The 12,879-nt window shown below is 46.3% G+C and overlaps 1 protein-coding gene across 2 annotated transcripts in view; it reads left to right on the top strand.

Annotated features, from left to right (window-relative positions):
- Positions 1-11,511, top strand: part of TMEM132C (transmembrane protein 132C) — a 268,800-nt gene extending 257,289 nt beyond the window's left edge. The window contains exon 9 of one of the 2 annotated variants that reach the window (XM_083476414.1): positions 5,791-11,511. In XM_083476414.1, coding sequence (XP_083332540.1) covers positions 5,791-6,990 — 1,200 coding nt within the window. In that variant the 3' untranslated portion in view covers positions 6,991-11,511. The remainder of the gene's footprint in view (positions 1-5,790) is intronic. The other variant, XM_083476415.1, reaches the window with a different exon arrangement.
- The last annotated feature ends 1,368 nt before the right edge of the window (positions 11,512-12,879 follow it).

Raw genomic sequence — 12,879 nt, 5'->3', positions numbered from 1 at the left:
AGCCCTGGACTGACTCCATCCACCCATGCTGGAGATTGAATCCTCCTGAGCAGGAAGGAGCAGAAGAGGGTTTTCTGTGCCAGCAGAGCCTTGCTGGAGAACAAGGTCTCCCTGAGTTCTGATGCACACATGTATTCTTGCTAATTCTTCAGTCCTGACTCTCTGGCTTGCTCCTTGACCCTGCCTCCTGGCTTGTCCTCTAGTTCCAGCTCACTCTTTGGTCCTGATTCCTGCCTTGCTCCTCTATCCTCTTTGATCTTGACTACTAGCTAGTCCCAGGACGCGGGTGGCACTGTGGGTTAAACCACAGAGCCTAGGACTTGCTAATCAGAAGGTCAGTGGTTCGAATCCCCACAACGGGGTGAGCTCCTGTTGCTCGGTCCCTGCTCCTGCCAACCTAGCAGTTCGAAAGCATGTCAAAGTGCAAGTAGATAAATAGGTATCACTCCGGCGGGAAGGTAAACAGCGTTTCCGTGCGCTGCTCTGGTTTCATCAGAAGCGGCTTAGTCATGCTGGCCACATTACCCGGAAGCTGTACGCCAGCTCCCTCGGCCAGTAAAATGAGATGAGCGCCGCAACCCCAGAGTTGGTCGCAACTGGACCTAATGGTCAGGGGTTCTTTACCTTTACCTTTTAGCTAGTCCCACAGCTATTGGTTCACCAAAGATTGTTCTCATGGCCCAGCACTGTGTGTCATCTTTCTATTTGCACACTGAGAAACTCTCTGATATTTAAAAAAGGCGGGGAGAGTTACAAGGAAAGTAACAGTCCTCTGATTGTGTTAAGATCTTCTTACTTACATTTGGCGTATACAGCTTACCTCAGGAATGAGAATCATGCGGCCCTCCAGATGTTGTTGGACTACCACTTTCATTATCACTGGCCATGCTGGCTGAGGCTGATGGGAGTTGGAGTCCCTTTGTAGACACAGTCATCAGCAAGTGACTCAAGCAGCAGTTACATCAGCCATAGGCAAACTTGGCCCTCCAAATGTTTTGGGACTACAATTCCCATCATCCCTGACCACTGGTCCTGTTAGCTAGGGATGGTGGGAGTTGTAGTCCCAAAACATCTGGAGGGCCGAGTTTGCCTATGCCTGAGTTACATGGTGGCTACATCTCCCTTTCTCTTCTTCCCCATTCTCTTTCTCCAGGACCATTTAACATTATAGGCAATTTGATTGAATTAAAGATCTGAATTAAAACATTTTTATCCCACTGTTCAGCAAAAAATGGCTCCCAGAGTGGCTTACAAATGTCAATGAGAAGACAAACGGTGTTTTTTCCATGGGCTCTGCCTGCGTTCATCAGAACACAATATGATTGATTTGACTCAAGCAATGATAGAAGCCTGCTCAGATATGAGACGTTTCCTCATCATGAATGACAGCACAGCCCAATACTGAAGGGGTGAAAAACTGGATACTTCCTTCACAGCTGTCCATTTTTGAACCAAATCTTCTTTTTCTAATGTGGTGATGTGGAAACCTTTCAGTCCAGCAGGGCAAATCCTTATCTCCCCCACCCCCAGCTGGCCACTTTGACAGACAGGCAGAGCCACCCCCTGCCAATCACCTGATATCATGACATCAGGTAACACATTTTTCCTTCACAGCATAGCCTGAACTCAAGTTCCATTGCACAGGAAGATCTCTGCTGACTGGTGCTGACTTCAAGCTCTGTTTGTATCCGCTATACTCCATACTTCCCAGTTGGAAGCTCTGGAATGTAGCAAATTTCAGTGGGTCTTGGAGTCACTGCTGTTCAGCTGGTTGGCCCTGACTTTCAGTCAGTGACAGGCAGTATATAAATCTAATAGAATGAATGAATGAATGAATGAATGAATGAATCTACCTCAAGAACCCAGTCCTTCAAGAACTGCCTCTCCCCACATGACCCAACCCAGACAATGCAATCATCATATGAGGCCCTTCTTTGAGTGCCCCCCCCCCATGGAAGATTTGGAGAGCGGCAACACAAAATTGGGCCTTTTCGTAGTGGCACTTCACTTGTGGAATGTTCTCCCCATGGAGTGCCACCTGACACCATATTTATTTTGAGGCAAAGACATTTATCTTTACTTGGCCTTTTGGTCCTTAATTTGAAGGGTACCATTGTGGCCTCTTTCTATGGGGTGGGGTCTGTAAGTCCTGCATTTTATCAGCATTGCTGTGTTTTTAGATTTCCATTAGATGTTCTTCATTTGTTTTAATGTAAATCACTTCAGCTTACTTTGGGAGTAGCATGACTGGAATTTGGGCACCTTACAGGTTACCTTCTCCTGCACATGCTCTATATTTTGTTCAACATCTGAGGTCCTGCAATGGACCCACAACTGCTGGAGTGGTCCCAGTTTTTTCTTCCCTTCAGCTGTGCTGTGCTGCCATTCAAAGTGATCTCACACTCTTCCCATCATTGCTGCCATCAAATAAATCATCCCAATTTTTTAAAAAAGGACCATTGGCAGCAATCCTGTGAAAATGTTGCTTGCTTGCAGAGAGAACTGCAGAACTGAGAAAGAAAGAAAGAAAGAAAGAAAGAAAGGAAGGAAGGAAGGAAGGAAGGAAGGAAGGAAGGAAGGAAGGAAGGAAAGAGGAGGCGAATGTAACCAGGGCTGCCATAATCTCTCCATGTTTATGACTTGTAATTAATGGGCCAGGGGGAGATCCGTCACATCTCGGGTGCCATCATGAAAGATTGAAGCTCTGCAGATGAGATGGTTTTCATCCATCTTCATTCCTTGATGGTAATTGGAGGTGCCTGTCGAAGAAAGAGGGTGGGGGCGATTTATTGATGCAGCACGCCAGCATGGCCAGCTTTGCAGAAACAGTTCTTTGAAGGACACAGTGCCACATCATTTCTTTTTTTCATGGATTCTACCATTCCCTTCAGCCCCAGCCAGCACAGCACTAGCTGAAGACCATGGGAGTGGTACTCTTGAGGGCACCGAATTGGCAAAGGCTGGCTTAGACCATGAGTCACCAACACAGCACCCAAGTGCCCACAGAGGCACCCCCAAGTGCCAAAAGGGCCCCATTCCTTCCTGCTGTAATCGTGGCGGGGGTGGGGAGCCTTCTATTGTAGCCAGTAGCTTTTTGTGATGTTCACTTTTCCTTCCCCAGCTGTGACCTCCCTGCCAAAAATGCCCATCGTGTTGCAACTGGATGTCAAATGGAGGAGGGACAGTTATGGTGGGGGGATGACACAGCCAGGAAGTATAGTCCTCCTCTCCTCAGCGTCACCCCCAAGCACACTAAAAACACCCCCACACCACAATTAGCCTTCAACAGAAGGATCATAGAATTGTGGAGTTTCAAGGGACCCTCAGAGACATTGAGTGCAACCCCTGGCAATGCAGGAGACCTCCCACCCCTGTTTAAAAACCTCCAATGAGGTATTTGAAGATGGCTGTCACCACTCAGTCTCCTCTTCTCCAGGCTAAACATACCCACTCTCTCTACCATTCCTCATAAAGCTTGGTTTCCAGACCCTTATCAGCGATTCCAGGAGATTGGACTAAATAACCATTGGGGTCCTTTCCAACTTAACATGTTGAGCATTCTAAAAACATTGAGCCCTTTGTCCTTTCTCTGCAGTGCCATGGTACACTTTCCCCTCACCTGGTCTCTGCAAAGCATGCTGTGGCTTAGCTTCAAAATGGAATGTTAGCTGAGTCCCAGGCTCCCAGGGAACTAAACGCCCTTCGCTGTTGTCAGCAAAAAGCTTGAAATTTAACCAGAAGGGTATCTGTGCCCTTTGTTCTGAGCTGGGGTGGAACAAATCTCAGCTGCCTGCAAACAACCTGGTAACATATGCTGGCATTATGATTGGACAGCACAATGGGACGCCATATGCCTTTGAATGCCAGGTGTTGGGGGTCACAAGTAGAGGCAGTGCTGTTGCACTTGGGTCAACTAATTCTAGTTTTCTCCCCACCTCCCTCCTCCCTGCTGAGTTCCAGAAGGGCAAACCTGAGACTCAGAAGGAGGAGGCTGACCACCAGGGCCACCCCATGGACTGCATGCAAATTGGCTGAGGGAGACTGAGATTGATTGCCCAAATGAACCAGCCCCTGTCATGCCTAAAAATTGGCCGCTGTTTCTTTAATGCTAAAAGAACTAAGTCAGCATGAGTCAGTGGCCTACAATGACTCGTGCAACCTTTCACCAAATTGTACCTGTATATATAGAGTGGCCAGTGTTAGTGTTTGGAGTGGGTTGGTTGGATGGTAGAAAGCTGGTTGCGTTTGGTGTGTGTAAAAGCTGTGGGTCATGGTTGGAGAAGAAGACTTTTTAAGAATAAAAGCAGCCATACTCTGCAAGAATACTCTTTCTCAAAGACTCTTTTGTGCCAACTAAGGTCTGAGGACTAGGCAAAGGAGTAAAAAGGAGGTCAGAACCTTTTCTTTTTCAAACACCGACAGCCTCCACTAAGGCAGCTTCCTGTGTCCCTGTATCAGGTTTTAACTTGGATATTGATTTGGGGAAGGAATGTAGATCACTGGTAAAAGCATCTTCTTTGAATGCAGGAGGTCCTAGGCTCCATCCTTGGGCATCTTTAGTAGGGCTGAGAAAATCCCCTGCCAAATCCCGGCAAGCAGTTGCCAGTCAGTATAGAAAGGACTGAGTTAGATGTTCCAAGGGTCTGATTCACTGCAAAGCAGTTCCCTGTGTTCCTATGGAAAAAAGAGAGAAAACACACCTGCCGTGTTTACAGTGATTTAGAAGAAGTGGCAGTAGCTCTGCTATAGGATTCCTCTCCTCAAAAAAATGAGGGGTTGCTTTGTTAATTAATATTTTGCTTCCTCCCTCTTTCCAGCTTTGATGAAAATGGATATTTTATTTATTCAATGTGGGAATTTCTACCCCTGCCTTCCAACACTTTTGCCGGGTGGCTAATAAAAACATATATATCTCAGGAAATACAATAAAAACAATTTAAAAGGAACCTGCAATAAAAGCAGATGAGAAGAAACAATTTAAAAGGAACATATATCCAAGCAACAAGATCTATAGAGAGCAGGGCATAATCGTCAGCAGAAATAAAAGTTAAGTAATAAAAAGCTGCATAAAAACACTGACAAAGATCAAATGAGTTACTCTGGATTAAAAGATCATGGGGAAATAGACCTGGAAAGGTTTTGCAGGGCAGCAAAATGACATCGGCGAGGTGATGGTTCCATAATTGGCGTGCCACCATTAAAAAATGTATCAATCACACACAGTTTGGCTAAATGATCATTTAGATGGTCCTTTTGCTCCTCTTTCCAAGAAGAGGGAAAATGAAAATAGAAAGAATTATCTTTCCCCCCTCCCCATTCACACCTATGCACATACATGCACACAAATACTTCATCTCAGAACTGTGAAGGTAGAATGGTACATAAGAAAAGCCGTTCTGGATCAGACCAAAGGTCTATCTAGTCCACATTTTGTTATCACAGTGACCCATGGGAACATGAGAACATGGCTGCAATATCGCTCTCCCATTCATATTTCATAGCAACTGATACTTAGAAACATTTTATTGTGACTAATCCTAAAGGCAGTATACAGTGATCATGACTGGTAACCACTGATATCTATATCTGCCATGATTTTGTCTAGTTGTTGAACATCACTACATCTTGAGTAACCCATTCCATGTTTTAGCTATTGGCAATTTCGTTTGAGTTGATAATCCTTCATTTTAGTGATAGGAAGCAGGAAAACCTATACCTATCTCTCCATGCAACTGTGAGATGAAGGGCCCATTTCAGATCTTGTGGTTAACCATTTCCTTTATCTTTTAGGAAGCAGTGGTCAGCTCCTGGATCCAGTTCAGTGATGGCTCAGTGACCCCACTGGACATTTACGACCCCAAAGACTTTTCCCTCTCGGCTTCCTCTCTCGATGAATCAGTCATTTCAGCCCACCAGAGCTCTGCTATGAAATGGCCAGTGGTTGCAGCAGAAGGCGAAGGACAAGGCACATTGGTCAAAGTGGACATGATGATCTCTGAAACCTGCCAGAAGTCCAAGAGGAAGAGTGTTCTTGCCGTAGGCAACGGTAGCATCAAGGTCAAGTTTGGTCAGAATGATGCCAACTCCCATGGGGCCGGTGATTACGATGCCGATGAGATCGAGAACCATGCTAGCGACCGAAGGCAGAAGGTGTTGGACCAAGAGCGGTATGGGCAAGACGGGCGGTACCCTGGAAGCCCTTCTGCCGAACGAGAGGAAGTTTCCGTCAGGAAAGCTGGCACCACTGCAAAGTCTACGATCAAAAGCAAAGTCTTTAAGAACAGCCTGGATGGAGAAAAGCTCTCGGATGACGGGCAGCTCCAAAACATCCCAATTGACTTCACCAACTTCCCAGCACAAATTGACCTTCCCAAAAGCAATGGTGGCACAGAGGACAGTGACCTTGTGCAGGCACCCAGGGGTCTCAGTGACTTGGAGATTGGGATGTATGCTCTGCTGGGAGTCTTCTGCCTCGCCATCCTTGTCTTCCTGATAAATTGTGCCACCTTCACGTTAAAATACCGGCACAAGCAAGTTCCGATGGAAGGGCAAACCTCCATGAGCCACTCCCATGACTGGGTGTGGCTTGGGAATGAAAGTGAGCTCCTAGAGAACCGAGTGGACGTCTCCCCCCAGCAGAACGAACGCACAACTAACATAGACCGAGGGATAGGCTTTGAGGAGAGCAACCAGCTCCTCAATGGCAGCACACCGAAAAGTATCCAGAGCCAAATCCATCGGTCGGCTGACTCAGGGGGCAAGCAGGGGGAAGGGCCGAAACCCGATCCCCCTTTGCATTCACCCACCTCCAAGCGGAAGCGGGTGAAGTTCACGACGTTTACCACCATCCCTCCAGACGATGGTTGCCCCACCATCAACTCTATCCTCAACTGCAATGAAGATGACATTAAATGGGTTTGCCATGACATGGACCTGGGGGAGTCGAAAGAGATAAGAAACTACATGGAGAAGCTCAAAGACAAAGCATAGCTTCAGTTGATGGGGTTTTTTATGGTTTAGCAACCACACCTTGATGCCTTCAGTTGAGTTGGGAGGGACTTGCGGAATAAGATGGATCTGTTTGTGTGTGTGTGAACTGTGGGGGGAACTGAACAGACTTACACACAACAGATTATATATATATAATGAAAATCTACGAAAACAAATATATATATATATATATATATATATATATATATATAGTCAGGGAGAGGTATTTGCTAAAGATGTTCATGATGGCTTGTTCTTATTCCCCCTCCCCAGATGGAATGTCCAACCATTTGGATAAGCTAACCTTCACCAAGCTGGTCCCCTCCAGACATTTTGGACTACCAACACCCCTCAGCCCCAGCCTGTACAGCTGTGCTGATGGGATTTGGTAGTCCAAAACATCTGGAGGGCACCAGCTTGGCAGAACTTGGGACAAGAAGCCCAAAGGAACTGAACTGACTAGTATGATGTGCTGGGACAAGGTGAGGTTATGATATGGATGATTAGGGTGACAAAGACAATTAAACACAAGGTACCAAAAGTATTCTTTTTTTACAAAAAAAGGAAAAAAGATAATAAAAAGAAAGAAAACTTCTTTATATTTCTAATAAAGCATCAAAAATATGATACTGAGACTTATGAAGAGACTGTCTGAAGGTAATAGTCATACAGTCGCTGCAGCTAGAGACAGGATGTGATGCCAGGCAGAGGAGAGACAATATTATTTTTCTTTACAGTTCGATTTTTTTAAAAAAAAGATTGTGTCATATGCTGTATGTAGGGTCGCCCTCCCCTTTGTTCCCCACTCTTCTGCCTTTCATACCTTACTTTTCATTTTGGATGGATGCAGCGGGTGGGGGGTAATAATTAACCAATGAGTTTTTCTATGGAACAAAAATAATATCCCAACATTAGTTTACATATACTCTCAACACTTGAAGATGATCAACACAAGCACTTCATTTCAGTGTGGCATGCCTTTGGAATGCATGAATTTCATTAAGGGCCAGCTGATGGCTGGATCTGGCCCTTGAAGCAGCCTTTTCAGCCCTCATCACCCACCTGCCAACTATTAGCCCTTCCCACTTTGGACTGGGGTTTCCCCCCATACACACGATTTCACCTTCTATTGAGAAGAAGCTGGAATCAGTGGAGGATGGGGCACAAGGGTGAATGGGGCACTGCACCACCAACCTCATTCTTGATTCCTCCGAGCCCCCCTGCCTGCCTTCTCACAGCCAGTCCAGGGATTGGCCCTGGATGTCAGCTTCTTCCTCCTAAGTCTCTATTTTGCAGTTATGGAGCTTAGCAGGGAGGAAGACAGGACAAAATTGGAATTAGTTGGTGCCACCTGCCATTGGCTCAGGCTCCATCCATTGTGGCTTCCCTGGTGTCTGCCCTGCCAGTCCCAGAGGCCACCACTGGCAAGGATGCTGGGTGCATATTTCATGTCCATCTTTTTTGTGTCAAAAGTTCTTGAACATTTTGGAATGGCAGAGTTAACAACTGTCAACCTCTCCAGAAGCACATGCATCTCTTAACCTGAATAAACAATGACCTCATTGTTCCTGATTGCACGTATGATGTACCTGTGAAGTATGAGATGTTAGGCGATCCCAACTCCATTACAGACTGAACCAGGGATGGCGGAACATGTGGCCATCTGGCAGTGGCTGATGGGCCCTGGAGTCCAACATATGCCAAGCATCACTTGGGCTACCCTTGGCATAATGCCTTACCATCAGTGGACAAATGACATTGACAAAATGCTGCATAGGATCCTCTATGTGGTGGGTGCTTCCATTGTGATGTTCCCTTTGTGATTTCATCCCAAGAGAACAGGAAATTAAACATGCTACCCATAAAAACCCATCAAGACTATCATGCGGGAGGCGAGGATAGAGAGCTCCAGTCTTTTCTCCAGCCCTAATCTGTATGCACCCCTTCATTGGGTTTGGGGAACCTGTGGCCTTCTAGACATCCTTGTATTCCAATTCCCAGCCCCAGCCAGGATGTCCAATGGTCAAGGACCATGGGAGGTGCAGTCTAGTACCATCTGTGAGGCCACAGGTTTCCCCTTCCCTGTTCTACGTCTCTTCTCCCACATCTCATCATGGAGGCTGTTGTTTTAAGCCAAGCCAAGAGGTGGGGTCAGTCCTGCTCCAAACCTGGGCAAACCCCACAGTTTCCACAAGCTGAATAGAAGCCCAAAGACCTGAGAAATGTAGGCTAAAGGAGACTTTGGGCATCCCAGGTGCCATGTGTTTTGGAAGAGGAGGCAATGGTCCCACACTCAAGTCCTGGTTTGTAGAAGGAATCATTAAAATGATATGGCCTTTCCCTTGGTAATGTTAGATCAGTCTTTAGAAGGGTGAGGAAATATATTGATGGTGTTCCAATTAGTGGCAACTTGGCTACCTTCTTCTTGGGTGGGCAGGGGAGTTGCAACACTACAATGTTGGCACCCCACACCCCAAGAGCAGTGCTCTATTGTATCCATGCTGTGCATAAACTTTGGTCCTCAAGATGTTTCGGAACTACAACTCCCATCAGCCCTATCAAGCATAGCCAATGGTATGGGATGAGGAGGATTGAAGTTCTGCAACATCAGAACCAAAGGCTTCCTCCTGCACCCCACTACTGTCCCCCATAGGATTGGGTGGCAGTCATTCATAAATATGGGAGCAAGGAGAAAGGTGCATCACTTAAGTGGGGCTGGACCTTTTCCTTGTGGTGCTGCTCCACCCACTCATCTACTTAGCCCCACTTTTCTTTCTTGGTCACCCCACAGTGTGACAGAATGTTGAAAACTGACTTAAAGATTCTTAAGATCTCAAAACAGGTGTATTGTTTCAGCCTTCAGACTAGAACAATAAGCTAGTCCTGACAAAGCTAGGCATTGACCATTCCTGAACTATGTCCACTCTTTTGCAGGTGAGTGAGGGAGAAATGAACTTTCTAGTTTCATTTTCACAACCAAAGTTATATCCTAAAAGGAAAAAAAAGTGTTGTCATCTCCAGCACATGACTTCCACGCATGGAGATGACTATTTTTTGCCTCAGGAGCATGGAAGCAAATTTCCAGTCCTCAAGGGTGAGGAAGTGTGTGAGCAGCACCTGGGGAAATCTCAGATACTGGGGACAGCAGAATTCCTGGTGCACAAGATGGTGGGTTTCAATGCATGGTCCTTATCCCTCCATGATTAGTAAAACAAAAGACACCTGCAAGAAGATTCTGTAAGACTCATCCCTTCTCTTCTGCCCCACATGCTACAGAAGTGGAAGAGGAGGCATTTCACTGCTCCTTTCCGAATGTCAGGACAGAAAATATGAGTTTCTGCAACCATAATGTCTAAACTTACCAGGATTTCAGGCACGATCCCACCCAGCCCTGCCAGGAGATGCCAGGGATTGAACCTGGTATCTTCTGCATGCAGTGCAGATGCTCTACCGCTGGACTATAGTCCATCCCCTATTCCCAGCAGCTACCATAAGCCCAAAGCCAACCCCGGTGACCTCATCTGTGCAACTTTATGCCATGATATTGCATCACCCAGAAAAGGTTAGGCCACAGCAGCAGGGCTGGCTCAAGACATTTTTGCACCTGAGGCAAACCACAAGATGGTGCCTCCCTCCCTGCCAGGGAAGAAGGAGTGAGTGAAGATCTGCATCAGGAAACAATTGGGGAACTAAGTCCAACATTAGGATCTGTTGCCCCAGGGGATCCTGCTGCCTGAGGCAGTTGCGTCACCTTACCTCATGGTTGGGCCGGCCCCGCACAAGAGGAAAGTTGACACCAGGAAAAGAACTGCTGGCTGCTGCAGATGAAGCTCAGCAAGGTGAGAAGCAGGGAGTCCCACGTGCCCAGGACTGGAGGGACCTGGCAAGCAGGCAGGAAAGTGAGTAGACGTACCCTCACAGCTCAAAGAGCCAGGTTTAGAAGCCAAGGAGCACCAATCAAAGCTGCCTGTCACCCAATCAAAACCTTGGACTAAACTGGGGGGGTGGGGTTAAAACACACAAGGTCAGAATAAACCAAGGTGCTGCCTGACTGAGTGGAGCTCCACTGGTGGCAGGGAGGACTATCATAGCCCAGGAAAACATTCTAATTGCAGGTCCGAATGGCAAGGGGACGAAAGAGCACAGTTCCTGACATTCCAGGTTCACTTCTTCCTCCTGATTCGCAGCAAAATCTGGTTGAGATTTAAAGGTCTTGTCACTCTCTTCTACATCTTTGGAAAGCTGCACCCCGTGTTGCCTGCTAAATAGGAACACACTCTGCTTGCCTTCATCAATTCCAATTATTATTATTATTTGAAAGACTCGTTAAGTTTTATTTGGGTCCAGATTCCCTACCCCCCTTTTGTTTGTCTGACTGTCTGGGTGTGACGAAACCCACCACCCTATAACATAGATCGACTTTTTTAAGAACAAAATTTGCCTAGTATGCATTGTAGACTCAAAGAATGTAATATTTATTTATATGTGTTATACAAATTGTAATTAAAATGCTTTACATGGCTTGACCAGTAGGTTTGTTGGTGAAAGCGTGGAAATCAAATCAAATCTGCTCCTTTGCAGTGACGGATACAAAGATGCTTCAATGAAGTGGGAAAGGGAGGGGGTGTTGCAAATAAGTGTCTTGTTTTATATGGAAATGTGTATGCCTGCAACCTGGCCATGGCTGGGGAAAGCTGTGGTTGTCCAGATGTCATTGAACTCCAACTGCCATCAGACCCAACTCAAAGGGCCAAAATCTTAGGGATGGTGGAAGTTGGGCCAACAACAACAGGAGGCTCCTATGGGTATGAAAAAGCATTTGCTTTAAAAAGTACTTCATATGTTTCCTGCCCTTAATCAACTAACAATGGTGTTTTGTGTTTGCACATACCTCTGGCAACATTAAAATAAAATAAAAAATCAGAATTTTTCAGCCAGTGGCAGGGTCAAAAGGTGCCCAATACGTTCACAGACCATTAGGAACATAGGAAGCTGCCTTCTACTGAGTTAGACCATTGGTCCATCTAGCTCAGAACTGTCTACACTGGCTGGCAGCAGCCCTCCAGGGTTTCAGGCAAGGAGCCTTCCTAGCCCTGTCTGGAGAGTGAACCTAGGACTTTCTGCTTGCAAATCAGATGTTCTACCACTGAGCTTCAATCTGCTCCCCAATTAGTGATCCAGTTTGTGATCTAGTTTTAGTTCTAGTAGGTCTACTTGGGATCACTATTTAATGGATGCAGTAATCCTGCACTCTCAGTAGGCTTCATTGGTTCTTAGTGATGTCATGTTCAGCTTGAGGTCACCAGCTTGATACCATGGGAAAGTGGTGTTGCCTGTTGTTCATATGGTGTAGGGTATACCATTTCTGAGAATGTAGGAAGAGCCTGATTATTTAGAACAATGGTCAGTGGACACTGCCCCACCAACTTCAGTCTGCCTTTAGCCAGCCCCCACCTGCCTGCCTTCTTAAAATACAGTGAAGGCGTCTGCTTTGAGATCAATAAGCAGGGAGTTTCAAAGTGAGGGTGCTGCTGCCACACTAAATGACTGTGTTCTTACCAATGTGGCCTGGGTATTTTGTGGCACCTGTAGTAGTGTCAATTCTGCTGATTGAAATGTTGAGTCTATGGACAGGGGTGCCAACTTGAATAAAACATTGCATGGGGGCAGGTAAGTCCTACCCCACATAAATGATCACATGACACGGTGGATGCACACCATTTGAATGGCAATGCCCACCAACTTTGGAGGGCCCCAGTCCCCTCAAATATTGGCTCCTATGTCTATGGCAATCTCATAGGTAATCTCATGGCAATCTCATAGGTAAACCCGTCTCAAGTTGCTAAGGGCTTTGTATACTAATAGTAACACTTTGAACTTGACCTAGCA

The sequence above is a fragment of the Podarcis liolepis genome, assembly GCF_965112155.1.
Source record: "Podarcis liolepis genome assembly, chromosome: 15".
Taxonomy (NCBI): Eukaryota; Metazoa; Chordata; class Lepidosauria; order Squamata; family Lacertidae; genus Podarcis; species Podarcis liolepis.
This window is presented reverse-complemented; position numbering and strand designations above follow the sequence as displayed.